Here is a 20,616-nt window from a genome sequence, read left to right as displayed (position 1 = left end):
ATCAAGCAGACGGCAGAAGAGGTCCGGGCGGAATGCGACCTCTGCAAGCGGAGCAAGCCAGGACGACACAAGCCGTACGGGCTACTACAGCCATTGCCAGTTGCAGAACGACCATGGAGTTCGGTGACGATGGACTTCATCACCAAACTACCAGCCTCCAAGGACTCAGTAACGGGAGTAGAATACGACAGCATCCTCACGATGGTGGACAGACTCACCAAGTGGAGTTACTTCCTCCCTTACAAGGAGACATGGTCAGCAGAACAACTCGCAGACGTGATCTACCGCAACATCACCTCGGTCCACGGCTGGCCGGAGGAATGGATCACGGACAGAGACACCAAGTTCGCATCAAAGTTTTGGCAGGCTCTGATGACGAGACTGGGTACGAAAAGTAAGCTCTCAACCGCTTACCACCCACAGACGGACGGACAGACGGAACGACTCAACCAGGTCGTCGAACAATACCTACGGTTGTACGTCAATTTCCAGCAGGATGACTGGGTCGAGCTGCTGCCGACAGCGCAACTCGCCTACAACACCACCGTCACGGAGACCACCAGGGTCACACCATTCTTCGCGAATTTCGGCTACGAAGCAGATTTGCGACAAGGGCCCGAAGTTTCGGTGCCCAGAGCGGCAGTCAAAGCCGACAAAATGAGCTCGCTGCACGCGATGCTCAAGGAAGAACTCGAATTCGTACGAACACGGATGAAGAAGTTCTACGACAGGAACAGGCTCGAGGGACCTCGCCTAGAAGAGGGGGGCAAAGTTTACCTCGTTTCTCGAAATCTTCGCACGAAGCGACCAAGCAGGAAACTCGATTTTCGCAAGATCGGACCGTTCAAAATCGACAAAAAGATTTCGGAGAACAATTACGCACTCGCGTTACCCTCGACAATGCGACTACGGACCAACGTTTTCCACATCTCACTTCTGGAACCAGCGCCCAAGGGCGCACGACTCGACAAGGACGCCGAGGCAGAAGACGAAGAGGAGGAATGGGACGTTGAGGAAGTCCTAGATTCACGCATCACGAAAGGACAGTTGGAGTATTTGGTCAAATGGCTGGACTTTGGCCCAGAAGACAATTCATGGCAACCAGCTACAAATCTCAACTGCCCCGAGAAACTTCAGGAGTTCCACCAGAGGAACCCGGATCGACCAAGGGAAGCCCCGCGGACAAGTCGACCCCGGCGAGGAAAGGGTCGTCCAGGGAGAAACTAAGACGGTCAGTACGGAACCAAGGGGAGGAGGGAACAAACGAACCCTTGTAGCCAAGGGGGTGGATCACGAGAGGAGGTGCCAATGGCCTCCCAGTCCAACACATCGACACCACCCGCCGTCTGCACCTGGCCAACCAACTGCTGTGTGGGAGACATGGGCGCAGGGGAAGGAGGGTCCTCTTCCTCTTCCAGACGCTCCATCCCACGACGAAACACTTCAACACCACGATCCCGAAGAGACCGCTGTTGGCCGCGCAGGCGCGACAAACGGCTCAAAGCTTCGGCAAGCGTTTGCTCCACCGCCTCAATCTCTTTCGCCACCTTCTCTTGTTCAGAAAGGTTTGACAAAACTACCACGATCAGCACACACGCAAAAAAAAAAAAAAAAAAACCATGTCACTTACGAGTGTCGGCCACGTTTGGCCCACTACACTTCTTACCCATCTTGACGCAGTTCGAACACTTCCTCCCATCCTCCAGCATCATGCATCGCTTTCGCGGTTTCGCATCCCAACACCGCTGGCAAGGCATGGCGACTTCGTAACCAGAACGATCAATTTCCGCGGCAAGAACTTGGCGTTCACGTTGCAGGTCGCGGCGAGCGCTACCCAGACGATTAGCCATCATGGCCAAGGGACTGCGATAAGGTCAAGGAAACATACTCACTAGCAAGGAAGTGGACGTTGGCGCGTATTTCAAGAGGAAGTGCGGCATCTCTCGGGGCGAGAGATGATGGAGAGGGGGCATCGTGTCACGAACCAACCATATAACGGGACCGCGTGGGGCGCAGCAGGACTGCCCTCCCAATCGGCTGGGAAGCCAAGACGCGGGGGCCCGTTGGGTAGCCCAGGGACGCTGGCTACCCGGGACAAGCGGTAGCCTTGGATCGCAGTCTACCACGAGCTACCACGGGTAGACTTGGGTAGACGGGCGACCATGAGCTACCACACACAGGACAGGTACAGAGATACCTGGGACTTAGATGGTATATAGTCACTCGTTCTGGAGAGCTCTGGGAGTTCTCCAGTTAGCAATCACAACTACAGTTCGCTACAAGCTCGAGAGCCTACTGTTGAGACAAGTCTTTGTTGTGCACCCTTTGGCTGCACCGAACCTAAGCACCCTTGAGAGAATACCTTCGACCGATACTGAACCCTAACAGGACGGGTCCAGAGACAGGTTCGTCACAGAGTTGTTTCGAATACTACTATACCGATATAGGTAGCTTTTGCGAAGTTTCTATCTATATAAAGATATATATTGGGATGCGCTAATGGATAAAGTTCTATAAACTACTTTAAATTATTGAAGATTATATCGCTAACGGCAGAGTTATAATAAATGTAATTTCTTACTACCTTAAGGGCCTATGTGACGAACCTGTCTCTGGACCCGTCCTGTTAGGGTTCAGTATCGGTCGAAGGTATTCTCTCAAGGGTGCTTAGGTTCGGTGCAGCCAAAGGGTGCACAACAAAGACTTGTCTCAACAGTAGGCTCTCGAGCTTGTAGCGAACTGTAGTTGTGATTGGTAACTGGAGAACTCCCAGAGCTCTCCAGAACGAGTGACTATATACTGCTATCTAACGTGTTGATCCCTCTGCTCCCTATGCTCCCGAGGAGCGATGGGAGCGTCGTGAGCAGTGAGTGCGGCGAGTGCTCCCCGTGCTCCCTTCCTCGAGAGGGAGCGTCGGGAGCGCTTTCACTTGTCGCAACGATTGGCCGTTGGACCCTTAAATGATTGGCCGGGACGTCCCGCATCCCGCAGGCCAAGACCGCGTTGGGCCTAATCCGTGACACGATGCCCCTCCTCCGCGGTCGACGTCCCGACGACCTTATTCCCTTCCGTGGTTCTTGTCATAAGGAGCCGGCTAGTCCTCCTCCCTTCGTCCTGGGGTGGGTGTCTCCCTTCTTTCTGCGCCTCTACCCATCATGCCTCCTAACCGTGTGCGAAAGAAACGATCGCAGAAATCCAGTACTGATCGCCGCCGCGATCGCGCATCCGCCCGAGACGAGTTTGCCGTTGAAATGGCCCGTTGTTCTCGTTGCAAAGAAAAGAACATTCCTGATTGCCGCGTGCCTCCTGAGGACGACGTCTGCACCGCATGCGCCAAGGTGCACAATAACAATTGTGACTCCTTCGGTTACGATAGTTCCGCCTTCCAACGCTTGGTCCTGCAGAAACGTCAACTGGACAAGGAGCGTCAAGAGGCCGATCAGGCCCTAGGCGCCGCCCTCGCGCGGGTTGACCGCTTGCGCCGTCAACACCAGTCCTTGGAGGATCAGGCACGCCGGATGTTTGACCAGGAGGGGAGGGTGCTGGAGGAGCAAGAGCGCCGCGAGGCTGCCGTCGCGCAGCCGTCTTCGAGTGCCGTTGTCGCTTCTCCCCTGGGTCCTTCCTGGGGTCAAAGGTGTGCCCCCTCTCTCTCCTGCTTCTTCTCGTCCTCGTGCTGACTATGCTAGTTTCTTTTCGGACGACCCCTTCCTCGCTGGGGTCGACTTGTCTGCGGGGTTTCCCTTGGTCGATCCGGGTTCCTCTGGTGGAACTCCTGAAGTTTCTCGGGGCAGTTGAGATTTGTAGCTGGTTGCCATGAATTGTCTTCTGGGCCAAAGTCCAGCCATTTGACCAAATACTCCAACTGTCCTTTCGTGATGCGTGAATCTAGGACTTCCTCAACGTCCCATTCCTCCTCTTCGTCTTCTGCCTCGGCGTCCTTGTCGAGTCGTGCGCCCTTGGGCGCTGGTTCCAGAAGTGAGATGTGGAAAACGTTGGTCCGTAGTCGCATTGTCGAGGGTAACGCGAGTGCGTAATTGTTCTCCGAAATCTTTTTGTCGATTTTGAACGGTCCGATCTTGCGAAAATCGAGTTTCCTGCTTGGTCGCTTCGTGCGAAGATTTCGAGAAACGAGGTAAACTTTGCCCCCCTCTTCTAGGCGAGGTCCCTCGAGCCTGTTCCTGTCGTAGAACTTCTTCATCCGTGTTCGTACGAATTCGAGTTCTTCCTTGAGCATCGCGTGCAGCGAGCTCATTTTGTCGGCTTTGACTGCCGCTCGGGGCACCGAAACATCGGGCCCTTGTCGCAAATCTGCTTCGTAGCCGTAATTCGCGAAGAATGGCGTGACCTTGGTGGTCTCCGTGACGGTGGTGTTGTAGGCGAGTTGTGCCGTTGGCAACAGCTCGACCCAATCATCCTGCTGGAAGTTGACGTACAACCGTAGGTATTGTTCAACGATCTGGTTGAGTCGTTCCGTCTGTCCGTCCGTTTGTGGGTGATAAGCAGTCGAAAGCTTACTCTTCGTACCCAGCTTCGTCATCAGAGCTTGCCAAAACTTTGATGCGAACTTCGTGTCTCTGTCCGTGATCCATTCCTCCGGCCATCCGTGGACCGAGGTGATGTTGCGATAGATCACGTCTGCGAGTTGTTCTGCTGACCATGTCTCCTTGTAAGGGAGGAAGTAGCTCCACTTGGTGAGTCTGTCCACCATTGTGAGGATGCTGTCGTATTCCACTCCCGTTACCGAGTCCTTGGAGACTGGCAGTTTGGTGATGAAGTCCATCGTCACCGAACTCCATGGTCGTTCTGCGATTGGCAGTGGCTGCAATAGCCCGTACGGCTTGTGTCGTCCTGGTTTGCTTCGTTTGCAGAGGTCGCATTCCGCCAGGACCCCTTCTGCCGTCTGCTTGATTCCTGGGAAGTCGTAGTTCTGCTTGACTTTCGCAATTGTCTTGCCGATTCCCATGTGTCCTCCGAGTCTCGACTCGTGGATCTTTCGAATGAGCTCCTTTTGGTCACCAAGCCTGACGTAGGCCTTGTCGTGGTACCAGAGTCTCGTTCCTTCAAGTCGCAATCCCGCGATTTTGGATTCTGGCTCTTTTTGCCATGCATCGCGCTCGTCTTCCGCGATGATTCCTTGGAAGTCTCGTTCCAATCTTTGTTCCCTGAAAGTCGCACAACATTCTACAAACGGTTGCAGAGGCCTGCCTTCAGGATCTTCCGACTGCTGCTGAAGCGCTGCGATCTCGTAGTCTTCAGTCGGTTGGGAAGCGTGCCGTAGGGATCCGTCTGTCTGCTGATATAGCAATGGTGGTGAGACTTCAGATGTGTTGTCGTGGTGATCCGCTCTCCTACTCAAGGCGTCCGCTCGTGCGTTCTCTGAGCCTTTCTTGTAGTGGATCGTGAAGTTGAATTCGGACAGAAATTCTGCCCATCGAGTCTGTCGTCCGTTCAGCACCTTGGTGGTGGTGAAGTATCGTAAGTTCTTGTGGTCCGTGTACACCTGGACTTCGTGTGTCGTGCCGCTGAGGTATGGTCTCCATTCCTGAAATGCTTCGATGATTGCGAGAAGCTCCTTGTCGTGGATCGGGTAGTTAAGCCTTGGTCCTTCGAGTTTCTTGGAGCAGAACGCAACTGGGTGAAGCTTGCCGTCCTTGTCCCTCTGACCAAGTTGTCCTCCGATCGCGAAGTCCGAAGCATCAGCCTCGACTTCGAAAGGTGTGCTTGGATCAGGCAGCATGAGCACCGGGTCGGCGATGATCGCATCGCGGATCCGCTGGAAAGCTTGCTCGTGCTCCTGCTTCCACTGGAATGTGGCATCCTTCTTCGTGAGTTCGTGTAGGGGTCTCGCGATGTTGCCAAAGTTCTTGATGAACATCCTGACAAAGTTGGCGAATCCGATGAATCCTCTGACCTCTGTGGCGTTCGTCGGTGTTGGCCACGTCCTGACAGCTTCCAGTTTCTCGGGTTCGATCTTGACCCATCCTGGGGAGATCTCGTAACCCAGAAATACTGTCTTTTTGACATGAAACTCGCTCTTGTCTTTGTTGACTGACAACTTGTGCTCGTGCAGTGCATCCAGCACCTGCCGCACGTGTTTTTGTGCTCTTCGAGTGTCTTGGAGTAGATGAGAATGTCATCCAGGTAACAGACTGCAAATTTATCGAGGCAATGTCGTATTGCGTGGTCGATAGCGGCTTGAAATGTCGCTGGTGCGTTGGTCAACCCGAACGGCATGACGAGGTACTCGTAGTGCCCGTAGGGTGTCCGAAAAGCCGTCTTCCATTCGTCTCCTTCCTTGATGCGGATGTGGGCGTACGCTGTTGGAAGGTCGAGTCGTGTGAAGTGTTGTGCTCCTGACAGCTGATCTCGAAGCCTCGAAATCAGTGGCAGCGGGTATCGGTTCTTCACCGTCTCGTTGTTCAACTGTCGGTAGTCCACACACATCCTGAGCTTCCCATCTTTCTTTGGAACGAAGAGGACTGGGTAGCCTGCTGGAGATGTCGATGGTCTGATGTGTCCTATCTCGAGATTCTTTTCGAGATAACTCCTCAACTCTGCATCTTGCTTCTCGTTGGTGTGGTACACCTTGAAAAACTTCAACTGGGCTCCTTCCTTGAGTTTGATCTCGTGATCCCAAGGTCCGTGGTCTGGTAGCCCTGCAAGATGTTTTGCCGTGAACGCCGGGTGCCCCTTGTAGTCGTCTGGGATCTGCCCCGTCTTTGCGTTCTTCGCTGTACCCTCGTAGTACGCGAACTTGTTGTTCCCAGGCTCGATGCTCGCTGCTTCGAGTTCCCTGACTTCTTCTGCTGCCAGCTCGATGCTTGCCGCTTCGAGCTGATTGACCCATTGTTCGTGTTTGAGCATTCCGTGCTCGTCGACTGAGACGACGGCGATGGTTCGTTCCTCCCGTGCCTGCTTCTTTCGTCGTGTGCCGCTTCTTCCGGACTCCAGAGTGCGTGGTTCTGCACTGGCTGCTTCCTGCGGTGGGCCCGTAGAGGGGGTTCGTTCTGACCCGCTGCTCTCCCGTGGCTCCTGTTCTGCGCGTTCTCCCATCGAGTTGGTCGGATGCTCCCGCTGTTCCCGCGGTCGCAGATGGCCATCTCCCTTCCAACTGATGTCTGGGTCGTAATCCTCATGCCATGGGCGCCCGAGAATCATGTCTTTCTCTGGTCCCATGTTCACGATGTCGAACACCACTTGGGTGGTTTTCCCTTCCACCTCGATGTCGAGTGGTTCTGTTTCTCGTCGTACCCATTGCGTGTCGAATGGTCCTTTGACGACGTGTGGTTGCTTCTTGATCCTCCATGGGATCCTGAGTTGATTCACAAATGTGGGCGCAATGAGGTCCATCTGCGCTCCTCCATCCACTAACGCGAGGGCCTTCGAATTTCCCCCATCGCGCTGTGATCCAGAGCCTGTTGTCTGGCTTGGTGCTTCGTACAGCAGCTACTTCGTGTTCGTCTGCTGGGAGGTCGTTGTAAGGCTTTTGTTTACGCCAGTTCTTCCTGTACTGCGCAGCCTGTCTCCGTTGTTGTGGAGTTAGAGGTTTCCGGGCCCCTCGGAGGGCCCTGAGCCGTTTCCCAAGCTCTCGTGGTGTTTCAAGGCGTCCCTGTCCGCACCTTGGCTTGCGGCGTCAATCGTCTGGTGTTCTTGGAGCCATTGGGCCGCCCATGCCTCAACTGGGCGCCTCTCGTTCCTTCGGGACGCTCTCGTCCTCTGGTGTGGCTTCCTCTGGGATTGCTGTTCCATGTATCCCCAGATTTTCTCGTCGGCGTGTGGATAGGCAGTCTGCGCTTCGGCATTCGTTGACTCCTACGCCCGCCATACAGCGTCGGGGCCAGGCTGCCTTGGGTTTAACCCTCAGCCTGCCCTCGTGAGTGCGTTGGGTGTCCCACAACATGCCTGCGGGAGCGTCGCCGCTGTCGTATACCCATCTGATGGGTAGGGGTTGCATTCCCCTTTTCTTCCTCTTGTGGGCCAGAAACTGTTGCGAAATTTGTCCTGGAAGTGGTACCGACATTCGTGCGCGATAGCACTGGAACCAGGGCAGGTAGATGTGACTTTCTTTTCGTGGGTCCACCCGCTCGTGGTCTTCTGATAACAACTGGAATCCCTCCGTGTTGTTCTCGCCCCGGAAACCCCACCATTCAAGGTCGGAGGTTTGTCGTCCCGGCGCGCACGATGTGCTGATGTCGCGTCCAGTATTCTTCCCAGCTCTGCTGTTTTCTTCCTTTCGCCGCATTCTGTTCCTGTGCGTAGTCGAAAAGTTGCTCGGGGTATCGTACTCCGTTTTCGTATCCTTCCGCCTCTTCGGTGGGTCCATCCCACGGTGTGTGGTGCGGAAGTGCCTGGCGGATGTCGTCCTGCAAGGCCTGTGCCTCTCTTAATGTCTTTTCGACGTGATCCCCGGCCCTGTTGTTGGCCTCGGTGATCTCTTGGACTCGTTCCCTGGCGAAATCGAGTTCCGCGCAAAGTCGTCCGTACTGGTCGTTCCTTCTCTGGAGAAGTTGCTCGAGTTCTTCTTTCTCTCTTGACAACTCCTCGATCCTTTGCCGTTGGCTTAGGACCTTCTGTTGCAGAAAAATGAGGTTCGGGCTGACTCCTCCTTCACCCTCGTGGGTTCGCCATTGCCCGTCCTCTTGCTGAACCAGGGTGATGCCCCAGTCCTCAGCGACTTGTCGGATGTGCCGCGGGGGAGCCAGTTCTCCCTCGTCATCCGTTTCGATGAAAGCGTGATGGGCGGTGTCATTTCCCTCCTGGTGGTTGCTGCTCATCAAGTCTTCTTGATCCGAGTCGGTGAGTTCATCGTCCTGCTCGATGACTCGGTCAATGTCGATTTCGAGGTCGTCCTGCGTGTAGCTGGCGGCTGCGACCTCCAGAAACCGGGTTCTTCTTCCGACCGTGTTTTGGTCGATGGTGGCAGCTTCCTTCCCTGGAACCGGTCTCCACTCTTTCTTGCTGCGGCAGTCGCGTTTGAAGTGACCCTTCTTGCCGCAATTGTAGCAAGTGATGCCTGATTTGTCCTTGGCACCATCTCTCTTTCCTGCCCATTGTGCCTGGGCAGCGCTGACGTCCATGGGTCCCGAGTGAGTGCCGTACGACGTGCTCTGGTGCTGGCGTTTCTTTTTGTCGTTGGGTTTGTGGTAGCCTGCGGATCGCTGAGTCTCGCTGCCCTTCTTCTGTTGTTTGCGGGCGAACTGTCGGTCGTCAATCTTGACAGCCATGGCGATGTACTCGTCGAGCGTGTCAGGTCGGCTCTCCTTGTAGAGCTCGTCCTTGACCTCCTCCTTCAGTCCTCCGTAGAACAGGTGCATCAGCCCCTCGTCGTCTATCTCTGCCTTCATGGAGTCTTGTCGGAAAATCGTGGCGTAGGCGGTGGCTGACCTAGTCTGCTTCAGCCGTCCTAGCCGTTCCTGGGCGTGCAACTTCTCGTCCTTGTCGCCGAACACCTTCTGAATCTCACTCTCGAACTCGGAGTAGTTCTCGAAGACCTTTTTGGTGAAGGGTTTGTGGATTGCTCCGCCGAGGAAATCACTCAGTGTTCCCGTGAACCACTTGAGGGCCTTGTCCTTGAGTCGGGTGGCGGCGTATCTGGTCTTGGATTCCTCAGTGGCGAACTGGTGCGAGTTGTGGTCGAGATAGTTCCGCATCTCCGTGATCCAACCTGGCAAGGCTTCCTGGTCGCCCCCGTACTTCTCGGGTTGCTCCAATTTGACCTTCGTCTTGGCCGGGTCCTTGGTGTGGACCTCGGTCGCCGCAAGTCGGGCTGCCAATGCCGCGTTGCTGGCCTTGGTCTTCGCAAGCTCTTCTTCAGTTTCGTCGAGTCGTTCGGTGACTCTCTGAAGCGCGGCCGTGATCTGGCCCGGCGTCGGTTGAGTTGCCATGTCGTTTTACCTTCGAGCCTGAACTGTAACAGATCAAAGGGAGTTAGCAACGTGTGACGAACCTGTCTCTGGACCCGTCCTGTTAGGGTTCAGTATCGGTCGAAGGTATTCTCTCAAGGGTGCGTAGGTTCGGTGCAGCCAAAGGGTGCACAACAAAGACTTGTCTCAACAGTAGGCTCTCGAGCTTGTAGCGAACTGTAGTTGTGATTGCTAACTGGAGAACTCCCAGAGCTCTCCAGGACGAGTGACTATATACCTGTCTAATTCTTGAGTGCTCAGTGTGCTCAGTTCCTCTGAACACTGATCACACTGATCACTTAGAACGTCCTGTTCATCCTGATTGGTGATTGGGATCGCGGTGCTCACTGTGCTCAGTCTGCTTGGCGACTGAGCTCACTGATCACCCTGCTGCATCCCTGATTGGTTTGACTGGCCCGGGGCGTCCCGTGCCTTGGGCCCCACATGTTGGCATATCCGTGACAGGAAGCCCCCGGGCAAAGTTTATAGACTAAAGAAAGCTCTCTACAGTTTAAGATAAAGTCCACTATACTAGTTTACAATATTAAAGCCAGTTATAGAGTTGTTAGGATATAAGTTAATGCCCTCTAACCTCTATCTCTTTTACTATAAAGAAAACAGCGCCTTAGTTATCCTCTACGTAGACGATATCTTAATCTCGGTACCAACTATCGATATTATTAATACTATATATAACAGGCTAAAGGCTCGTTTCAATATAAAGGAACTAGGCGAAGTTAAACGTTTCCTCAGCTTTAATATCGTTTATAACTAATAATAGAGGAAGATCTTCTTATTATAGGAAACATACTTACAGGCGATACTTAAACAATACAGTATCAACAACCTCAATCCTATACAAACCCTATAGCGCCTATACTTCAAACTTCTACATTTATAGGAGCCACTTAATAACGAAAAGACACCTTATTAATAAAAGATAGGAAGCCTTAACTAACTAACGATTGGTTCATACCCTAATATTATATATACTGTATTGTAATTATATAAAGCTAATAACGGTCTTTCGGAGGAGTATATCTCGCTTCTCCAGCATCTTTACCATTATTTAAACGGAACTATCGCACTTAGGATCGAACTTAACAGATCAATAACAATTAACAATTTAATAATAAAGGCATTTACTAATACCTCCTTCACTAACAATTTACTTAAATAATAGTTAACTAACAGCTATATCGTCTTCGTTATAGGAGGCCTAGTACTATAGAAAACAAAAAAGTAAACCTTCATTACCCTAAATACAATAGAGGCTGAATTTGTAAACCTTACCCCTACCGCTTTAGCAACGCAATAGGTAGCCAAGATACTAAAGGATTACAGTACCGAACAGCCGGTACCATATATAGTAATAACTGATAGTAAGAACACCCGGATAACGGTAATAAACCCGTTAAATATAGTATAAATAAGATATCTTAATATTCGATATAAGTAGATTATCGAGAAGGTTAAAGAGGGACGATTTACCGTTAACTATATTAAAAGAACGAATATAGTTGCCGATAGATTAACGAAACTATTAGAGTATAAGATATATATACAGTTCGTCAAGATATTGGGGATAATATTATAGGAGGTTCCGTAGAAGGACTGAGGTATTACGGGATCCATTGAGGGAGGCGTAGAGCCTTAATACCATATAAACTATCTAGACTTCTATATTCAGTAGTTGGGAGGAGGTATGTAGCCGTTTGTAGAGGGGTGTGAGAGGTGGGGCCTTCCCTGGCCCACCTCACGTACAGGGCAACCGCCCACATCCTCCCGTAGTGGCAGGGCTAGCTAGCTTTTCCTCCCACACACAACATTCCACACACGTTTTCCCACCGACTCTACTATCGCGAGTCCCACACTCTGCGATGCCTCACCGTCGTCAACCAGATGGCGCACGTCCTCCGGCTGCCCGAAAGCGAGGCAGACCTCCGCGCTTCCTTCGACATGATGCCTGCCGTCGTTGTCGTGCAAGACGAAGCCGCCGCTCGGCTCGCCGACGATGCCAGGGCGGTCGTCCAGTCAGCGAGCACGACCGGGGAGGCACCGCGCTCTTTTCTGGGCCTGTGCCTGTCGCGCCTGAGCGAGCCACGGCCTGGGTGGGTTAGCCTGGCAGATGTCGCCGAGATGTCCTTTACCGACAGCGAGAGCACCGTGGATGCCTCCGCGGTGGATGACCGCCTCGACCGCGTGGTGCAGATCTTCTTCACGAGCGGCTCGTCCGGGGCGGCCAAGGGCGTGGCCAAGACGGTCAAGAACCTCGCCGCCAGCACGGCAACCATGAGGGACCCTCGCCCTGGCTCTACGGTCGGGGTCGTCCTTGGGGGGAATTTCGCCTCGCTGGCATCGACGGCGCCGTATCTCCTCTGGAACAGCGGCAACACTGCCGTCCTGCCCAGCCCCGACTTTTCGTGGACCGCCGTCATCCGCGCCATGGAGACCTGTCGGATCACCGATATCAACATGATGCGGACGCAGCTTAGCATACTGTTGGAGAACCGCGATTTCTCGGTCGAAAAGGTCGCTTCTCGACGGTGTGTTGGTCTTTCCGGGGAGCTCGTCACGAAGGACTTTGTGAACAAGGCTCACGAGGTGCTCCCCGGTACCGTCGTCACGTCTAGATACGGCATGTCCGAGGTGACAGGCTTGTTCGGATGGCCCGGCGGTGTTCCTAACCCCGTCCCCGATCACGACGGCGTCGCCTCGTGCGGGATCCCGATGCCTGGGACCAGGGTCAGGGTTGTCAATGAGAAGGGGCTTGTCGCTGGGCTAGGTGAGGCGGGGGAGCTGCATGTTGGCAGCGACGCCACAATTGAAAGGTACTTTCACATGCGCCCGGGCGATAAGGGTGGCAGTGAGAGCTTTTATGAGGATGGGTTTGGCCGCTGGTTCAAGACGGGCGACATTGGTGTGATTGACAAGGCCGGATATGTCTATGTCGTGGGCCGTAAGAAAGATCTCATCAAGAATGTGACTGGCATCATCCAGCCGCACATGATCGAGTCCTGTCTCAGCACCGGATTCAATGTCCAGGTATGTTCCTATCCTACCCTCTCTTCGCGAGGCCTGTTCCTCCTTTGTCGTGACGCATGCTAATAACTGCCAAAAGACACAAGTAATCGGGCTCCCCTCTCCAATGAACGGCGAGGTGCCCTACCCCATTGTCGACCGCCTCCCCGAAGGGACCAGTCAGGGCGATATGAGGGAATATTTCAGCAATGCTGTAGGCTCCAGCTATTGCCTGGGTACAGTTTTGACACTTGAGCAGCTCGGCATGAAGAGTTGGCCCTTGACGGTCACTGGGAAAGTCTTAAAGCGGGAGTTGGAGTATGCGGCAACGGAGTATATGCGGAAACACCCGCAGCTCGGGCTTGCCTCGTACACCATTGCGTCGAGTTAATTCGTAGGGGTTCTAGATGTCATGAGTCTGGGTTTGTTACGCGCGAGGGACCTAGGTAGATATGAAGAAGAAAGTTGGTCCATAGATATTTGTACTACAAGATAAACTATACGTATTTCCCACCGCTAGGTCACTTCAGTCCCAGCCCCTCTGGGCGAGATTCGAAAATCAATTGCTGCAACCGTTCCTTTTCACCGCTGTTCTCAACCAGACTCCTAAAACTGCCGCCACAAATTCCCATCAGTGTCCGTGGACTGCCAAACTCGACCACTTTCCCTGCGTCCATCACGATGATGGAGTCAAAATCGGCGACGGTGCTGAGACGATGGGCAACAACCAACATGGTTGTCGAGTTGCCGCCAAATTGGGACCGTAACGATTTTTGGATCAAGGCATCTGTCTCCATGTCGATGGCTGATGTCGCCTCGTCCAGTACCAGGATCTTAGACCGCGATAGTGCGGCTCGGGCCAGGCAGATGAGCTGCCGCTGGCCCTGGGAAAGGTTATGGCCACCCGCTGATACGGGAGTAGATAGGGCCGGAAACACACCCTTCTCTTCCTGTTCCTCCGTTGGCCGTACCAGGGATACCTGTTCTAGCGCTTCGTATAACCGCACGTCGTCATGTTCGCCGAACGTGTCCAAGTTGGCCCGCAAGCTACCTGAAAACAGGACGGGGTCCTGTGGGATTACGGCAAGCTTGCTGCGCAGGTTGTGCAGTCTGATTGTGGAGATGTCGACGCCGTCGACGCGGACACATCCGCTGCGTGCCTCGAGGACGCGGAATAGGGCCAACGCCAACGTCGACTTGCCGGCCCCGGTGCGCCCCACGATGCCGACTCGTTGGTTGGGGAGGATAGTGAAGGACAGTCCGTTCAGCGAAGGGGCGAGTTCCGGAGCATAACCGACGACCAAGTCCTCCACCTCCAGGCGGCCCTCGGTTGGCCACGCTGCCGGGGCCTCTTTTCCCCCTTGGGTCTCGGTCGCCACGCCGGCATACTCGACAACGCGCTCGGCCGCGTTCATATCCATCTCCAAGTTTGCACACTGCTTGATAGCGGTTACCATCAGGGAGTTATAGCGGAAGACGAGGGTCAAGATCAAGCCCGCTGCCGAGGCCGGGATGCTCTCCATGCGCACGACGACGACGCTCGCCGTCACGGTTGAGAAGAGGGCGACAAGAAGGGTCAGGCGAAGCGTCATCCAGCTGTTCAATAGCCAGAGGTTCCAAGATGCCCTAGAACGGTCGTCTACCTTTGCGTGCATCAGTCGGACGTACTTCTCGACCAAGCCGAAGGCCCGGATGGTCGCCAGGCCCCTGGTGCAGGACCCGAACTGTTCAAGAATGGGGCTGCTCGCGACGCTTTCCAGCCGCTTTATCTCGCGAGCTCCCGCGAGGTAGACGGATCCTAGATAGGCGCAGATTGCCAGGAAAGCAATGGCCGGAGGCACCAGCACCGGGCAGACGACCACCGCCGTGACTGCGACTCCCACCATCTCCAGGGACCTTCCTACACTGACCAGAAGATCGAGGCCGAGCCTGCTATCGAGGAGCGACATGTCTGCAACAAACCGATTCATGATTCGGCCTTGTGGGACCCTGTCGAACCACCTCATCGGCGCCCGGAGGACCGTGTAGAGTAGGTCCTCGAACAAGCCTTTGGACGAGCTAAGAGCGGCGTAGTAGAGGAGCATGACCCGAACTGTGCCCATGATACAAGTAGCAATCGATATTCCCACGTAGATGCTGATGTACCAGGAGATATGCTTATCCAACTGATGGGTCGAGGAATTGGAGTTAGTCAGGTCCGAGGGAGGAGGAGAAGGGGGGCGTTGACTTGAAACAAATGACGCATGGTGCTCGGGCTGTCGGTTGGCGGCATTCGATCCCGTCCACAAAGCCATCCACAAGGACTAAATAGAAAGTCAGAGAGTCAACCTCGTAAAAGGGGTGAGATGCCGGAAGGAATAGACTTACACGGGCAATGACGAAAAAGGTATATGCAACAGAGGCGAGGAGGACAAGAGCCCATAGGAAGGCTCTCCTGCTTCTCCCAATATAGTTTCCATACAGCGCCCAGGACATGGATCCCGTTGCTCGTCCTTCATCCTGGACAAACTTGGTGGAAGTCGTGGCGCTTCTCCTATGGCCTGTGGCGTCACTAGGTCCGTCACGTCGATAGCGCGACTTCTGATCTCGGCCCTTGTCATCGCGCGACAAGCCAAGATGGGAACACAGGTCCGCCTTGACAAGTGTCTCGGCGCTACCCGCGTGTTGGACATGTCCCTGCTCGAGTACCACGCAATAATCGGCGTGCCCAAGACAAAGGCCGATGTGATGGGTTGCCAGAATTCTGGTCCGCCCGTTTGCAATCTCCCCCACGAGTCCATGCTCGAAGACGTGGCGGCTGGTGTGTGCGTCCAGGGCGCTAAAGATGTCGTCGATTACGAGCGTCCCAGCACGGGAATATAAGGCGCGGGCAAACGCTATCCGCCACTTCTGGCCGCCGCTGAGGTTCACCCCGTTGGCCCCGATGTCGGTGAGGTCGCCGTCAGGGAACATGTTCAGATCCTTTTCGAGACTGGTCGCGAATAGGACCTGGCGATAACGTGATTCGAAGTGTGGGAGGCCCATGAGGATGTTTGTCTTCACCGTACCGTTCTCGATCCAAGGGTTCTGCGAGACATAGGCCTGTGCCGTGTCGAGAAGCCAGTCTGCGGGGCTGGCGAGCTCGTCGTGTCGGTCCGCTGCCGTTGGCGGCGAGGGGACGCTCACGGTACCGGACACGATGTTGCAATCGCCAAGGACCGACGTCAAGAGGAGCGTCTTCCCGCTACCAGTCCTGCCTGCGATCAGAGTCAGGCCCCGTGGCGGGAAGGTCAGGTTGACGCGCCTGAGAAGGAACCGATCTAAACGAGGCTTTGCATCATCCGAGGTTGGCCACGAAATGGTAGCATCTCGGAGGCAAATGGGATGCACGACACCTGCGGTGGCCGTGTTCTTCTTTTCGGGAGACTTCAAGAAGGTCTGGATGCGACGGACGCCAACTGCCGCACCGGTTGCCTTGGCCAAGAGATCCGGCATACTGAACAAGGCAGTGCCGAGGTTGGCAAAAATGGACATGGCTGTAAAGGCAACCGCGGCCGTCAAGTCCCCGTGTATCAAAGAGTACACGGTGAGCGAGACGGCGGACACGATGATGGGGGAGAACACCCACACCGAGATGAGGGCCACGCGATACTTCACGGCGGTCGAAAGCGACGCAAGCTCCCCCTCTCGCTGAGCGAGAATCCGTGACTCCCACTGGCTTTCGAGCGCTGAGAACTTCACCTGGCGAATCCCTTGGAGGCACTCGGCCAAGGCGGAGGTCCGACGATCTGTCGCAGTCATGACATTGCCCTGAATTCGGCCCAATCCTCTTGTGAGAAAACTGTTTAAAGGAGCGACGAGAATGGTAACCCCCAAACCTGCCAACAGGCTCTTCAGGCCAAGGAGGCGAAACAGGAGGCCACACGCAACCAGCAGCCGGGTAAGGGAATCGGGGACCATATATTGCGACGAGGCGAACTCGGCTATACGTCGCGCATCAACGGCGGCCAAGTTGACCACGCTGCGCTGCCCGGTGCCCCGTTGTCCCTTGCCTTCGTCCACATTGCTCTGCGGCTGCGACGACTGGGCCGAGTCTCTCAGCCTCATGGACTTTGCAAAGATCATGCCGACGAGCTCGGCTTGGACAGGTATGCCCGCCTCGGATTGGGCCATCCATGAAAGCCTGGCACCAAGTACTGAGTCTAGAACCATGGCGACTGCCAATGCGAGAACCCAAAGCCACGGTGATAGCAGACCACTGCCTGGACCCGTCCGGGCACCCCCATCTCCGCCTTCCAACCCCCTCAGAAGGCCAAATAGGGCAACCTGCGGTCCAAAGCTTACAAGCGCAGACGCAACCCCGAGAATCGTCTGACGGAGGAGGGGGCCCCGGTGCGTTGCCAGGAGGAGTCGCCAGAGAGTCGCTCGTCCCTTGGCCCGCTGTTGCTCGAGGCGAGCGAGGAGCACGTCGGACCGCGCAGCATGCGAAACTTCGGGGAGGTCTTGGAGCCCCAAGTCGGGATTCCGTGCGACTTGCCCCAAAAGATCGGCTGCCCATCCGAAGCTGAGGTTACCAAAGGCGGAGGTGGTGGCTTGTCTGTCCACGCGCCTCCCGTTGTGAAACACGTCCGGACGTCTCGGAATCAGCGAGCTGCAGACGATACAAATCAACGCTGCGGCCACTTGTGCGGCCACTGGCACCTGCAGCGTCATACTCCTCCCTCGTGTTGCCGCATCGCCGAGGACGACAAGGCTGACGATGCTCAACGCTGGGGAAAACAACGTCAACACGGCGGTCCAAAGGACGTAGTTGCTCAGCCTGAAACGCTCCGTCGGCCAACGTTCGATATATAAAGCCGCGGCTTGAAGGGCAACGGAAGTCTACATTATTCGTTAGCCCGGACTCGCGGCCTCACACACCCGGTTGGAGCATCTCGATTAACTCACCCAGATGCCACTTTGCGCGGCCAAGGACGCCATCTGATGGCCATTTGCTCGTGAGGAAGACAGCAGCAGAGCGAGAGAGGCAACCAGTCCGATAACGGACGAAATGACAAGCGTCACACTCTGCCACTTGCTCGAGAAACACCGGGACGACTCGTCGCTTGCCTCGCCATCCTCGTCCGAGTAATAACTATCGGGCCGGTGGTATTTGAGGGTCCCACGGCGAGAAAGGCGCTTCCCAATCCCGAGAGCGGCGGGAACCCCAAGAAGATGAGCCAGGATCAAGGCGGCGAAGCTGGGAACCAGCAACGGTTCTGACGCTGAACTTGATGACGCCTCCATTATGGATGGCCAGTTGCTGTGATTCCGAATGTCACCTAGAGCTAGGTCATACTTCGTACCGATGCTTGGATTTCAACTTCTTCTGGGGAACACAAAAGATGGATGTGCCACGTGTAATCGTAACTCACGCTTGCAGTGGAATGGTGCCGTGAGCACCAGACATGTGCAGTTTCCCAGCGGGACCCGGAGGCCAAGTGGGTGAATCACAAGTCGGCTGCATCGACCAGAGGATCGTCGTGAGAGACTCGAATGCTTGTCCTGTCTCAGACGAACCCTGTTTTCAGCGATGGCAAAACCTTACTGGATAGGAAATGGTCGTCCACGAGATGATTGATCGACAAGTCTAGTTTGGGCGTCGATCATTGATCGCAACTTCGGATAACTCGCTGCAATTACGGTGTGTGATTATATGCCGTGGGTCCAGGTACCTAACCAGCTGGTCCATTGAAGCAAGTCGCAAGGGTTGGAGGACGACCGGTTTGACCGATGAAGCTTGACAGTTTGACTATGGCGGTTTTATGGACAACGGCTGCGAGATGGAATCATAAAACCCTCCTGGCACGATTTCCTAGCAAGATTCCTTTAAACTTAAAGTCGATGCGAGCGAGATGAGCAGAGCAATTGTACGTTGAAGAACACAACAACGCTTCCGCCGTTGCGAAACACTGATCATAGTTATAACCTAATCATCGTTTCCATCGACAACGGCTCAGGGGGCATGCCACATCCCAACATAAGGTACTTAGCGTTTCCCACTTATGAGCTAGCCACGGTGGACTGGGCTCCTGGAGCGCACTAACCATTCCCGAGCCCAATGACACGACACCACTTGGGCACCGAAGCCAGTCCCAGATTTTGGGTTGGTCAGCCATTTTAGTACGAGTTCTCGCCATACTGCTCATCCTCGGCCCCATCCGAACGTCCCAAACGCCCGAGTTGTGTTCGGAGGCCCCCTCGACGTGCGTCGAAGAGGGGCCTGGTGGCTTGGCCATCTACCGTCATCCTCGCCGTGGTATTCGCTAGTACCGGCCTATTGTCAGCATGCAGACAGAGGAAGGTCAGTCACTGGAGATGCATACCAAGCCCGGTGAGATGGTTATTGATGTAGATGTTTTCCCAGTGCCCCTTGGGTGCGTGGTAGACCTCGTGCATGATGCTCAGGTAAGGGTGCGTTTTGGTGATGGTATTCCACCAGTCCCTCGAGCAGAATGTTAGCGTTCCTTAAGGCCATGTCGTAGCATCAAGGGGATGATTACTTACCATGCCTTGCGGTGGATGGGCCCATGAGCGAAGGCGTGCAGGCCCTCGATAGACCGAAAGTAGCAGAGGATCATGGTTTGGTTGTTGCTATAGCGCTCGTTCGTTGATACCCATGATGTTTGTCCCAGGACTGTCAGAGCCTAGTTAGTCATAGAAGCGTACCCGACGGTCTAGCGTGCTTACACCCGTACTGCTCCCCGTCCTCGTGTAATTCTGTGAGCATGGCCTTCATGTGAACTCCCATATCGCGATAGCCTTTGGCGAGGAGTCCCAGAGGGCTGCATATAACAGTGCTACGGTCAGCTTCTGCCCCCAAAGGTAGCTAATTGTACGTCCCACTGCCGGTGCACCAGGTAGGGAGTTACTCACTGGTTTGATCGTGTGGCGAGGAGGATGACGACAATATCTTGCTCGGCAGGCTGCGTCGGTGGGCAGCCGTCGGTGCCGGGGATCTGAGCCGTGAACTTGCCCATCATGACACCGTCCATTTGCGTGTCTGGGATGATGCTATTTGCCATCATGATTGTGCGCACCAACCGTTGCAGCAGCAAGAAGACGATTGGCAGCAGAGCATGGCGGGCGGGCAGGACAAGACAGGCGATGCCCTGCACGAGTGCACCGAGGGCAACCCATGTTGTCAGATGGAAATTATCACGGAATGCCTGCCACCTTGTTAATTTACTGTTTTAGTGTTTACATGTACCGAGGTACGCAGTGCCGTAGCACCCTCATGCAAATAAATGTTAGGATTGGGCGCTTAGTTACTGAATAAAGAACAACCCTGGGTGCCTCACTACGGCTCTTGGGGACGGACGAGGCGGAAGGGAAGATTGGTTGTTGCAACGCCGCGACCATTTTGCAATTGAGAGGCTCCAGGCGGGCAAGGTCGGTAAAGTAGGTACCGAAGGGAAGATAGGGTAGGAGTGGATTTGGCAAGAGATGGATGCACGAGGAGTTGAGTCCTCGGTCTTCAGTCTTCACACGACAGATGTTGACAACGAGTTAATTAATACGAAGTACCCACGGATTACAGGGAGATTAGGTACACGTGGAGTTACCCCGCTGAGTGAGATTTAAAGAAGGATTCGGACACCCGACGGGGCGGAGTGAGATTCAGAGATTCGGTACCTTACCTTTCACACTAAATGTATGTACAGTCCCCCCCTGG

At 54.6% G+C, this 20,616-nt stretch overlaps 3 protein-coding genes across 3 annotated transcripts; 1 reads left to right on the top strand and 2 right to left on the bottom strand.

Annotated features, from left to right (window-relative positions):
* Positions 1 to 11,804: 11,804 nt before the first annotated feature.
* Positions 11,805 to 13,314, top strand: B0H64DRAFT_440737 (uncharacterized protein; the record flags this gene model as incomplete). The annotated part of the gene is made up of 2 exons (XM_062806502.1): positions 11,805 to 12,947; positions 13,024 to 13,314. 2 exons carry the CDS (start codon positions 11,805 to 11,807, stop codon positions 13,312 to 13,314), a joined length of 1,434 nt encoding a protein of 477 aa, XP_062660778.1.
* A 130-nt stretch (positions 13,315 to 13,444) lies between these two features.
* B0H64DRAFT_320597 (multidrug resistance-associated protein) lies at positions 13,445 to 18,188 on the bottom strand (the record flags this gene model as incomplete). The annotated part of the gene is made up of 3 exons (XM_062800473.1): positions 13,445 to 15,226; positions 15,291 to 17,783; positions 17,850 to 18,188. The coding sequence occupies 3 exons, from the start codon at positions 18,186 to 18,188 to the stop codon at positions 13,445 to 13,447; spliced, it is 4,614 nt and encodes a 1,537-aa protein (XP_062660777.1).
* A 419-nt stretch (positions 18,189 to 18,607) lies between these two features.
* On the bottom strand, positions 18,608 to 20,513 carry B0H64DRAFT_391721 (uncharacterized protein). Its single transcript, XM_062803494.1, has 6 exons — positions 20,214 to 20,513; positions 19,818 to 20,110; positions 19,632 to 19,726; positions 19,449 to 19,578; positions 19,268 to 19,386; positions 18,608 to 19,207 (listed from the first exon to the last, which is right to left on the bottom strand). Exons 1-6 carry the CDS (start codon positions 20,301 to 20,303, stop codon positions 19,062 to 19,064), a joined length of 873 nt encoding a protein of 290 aa, XP_062660776.1. The 5' UTR covers positions 20,304 to 20,513; the 3' UTR covers positions 18,608 to 19,061.
* Positions 20,514 to 20,616: the final 103 nt, after the last annotated feature.

This window comes from Chaetomium fimeti (genome assembly GCF_033439085.1).
Source record: "Chaetomium fimeti strain CBS 168.71 chromosome Unknown B0H64scaffold_3, whole genome shotgun sequence".
Taxonomy (NCBI): Eukaryota; Fungi; Ascomycota; class Sordariomycetes; order Sordariales; family Chaetomiaceae; genus Chaetomium; species Chaetomium fimeti.
The sequence above is the reverse complement of the archived record's forward strand: the minus strand, read 5'-3'. Positions and strand labels throughout refer to the sequence as shown.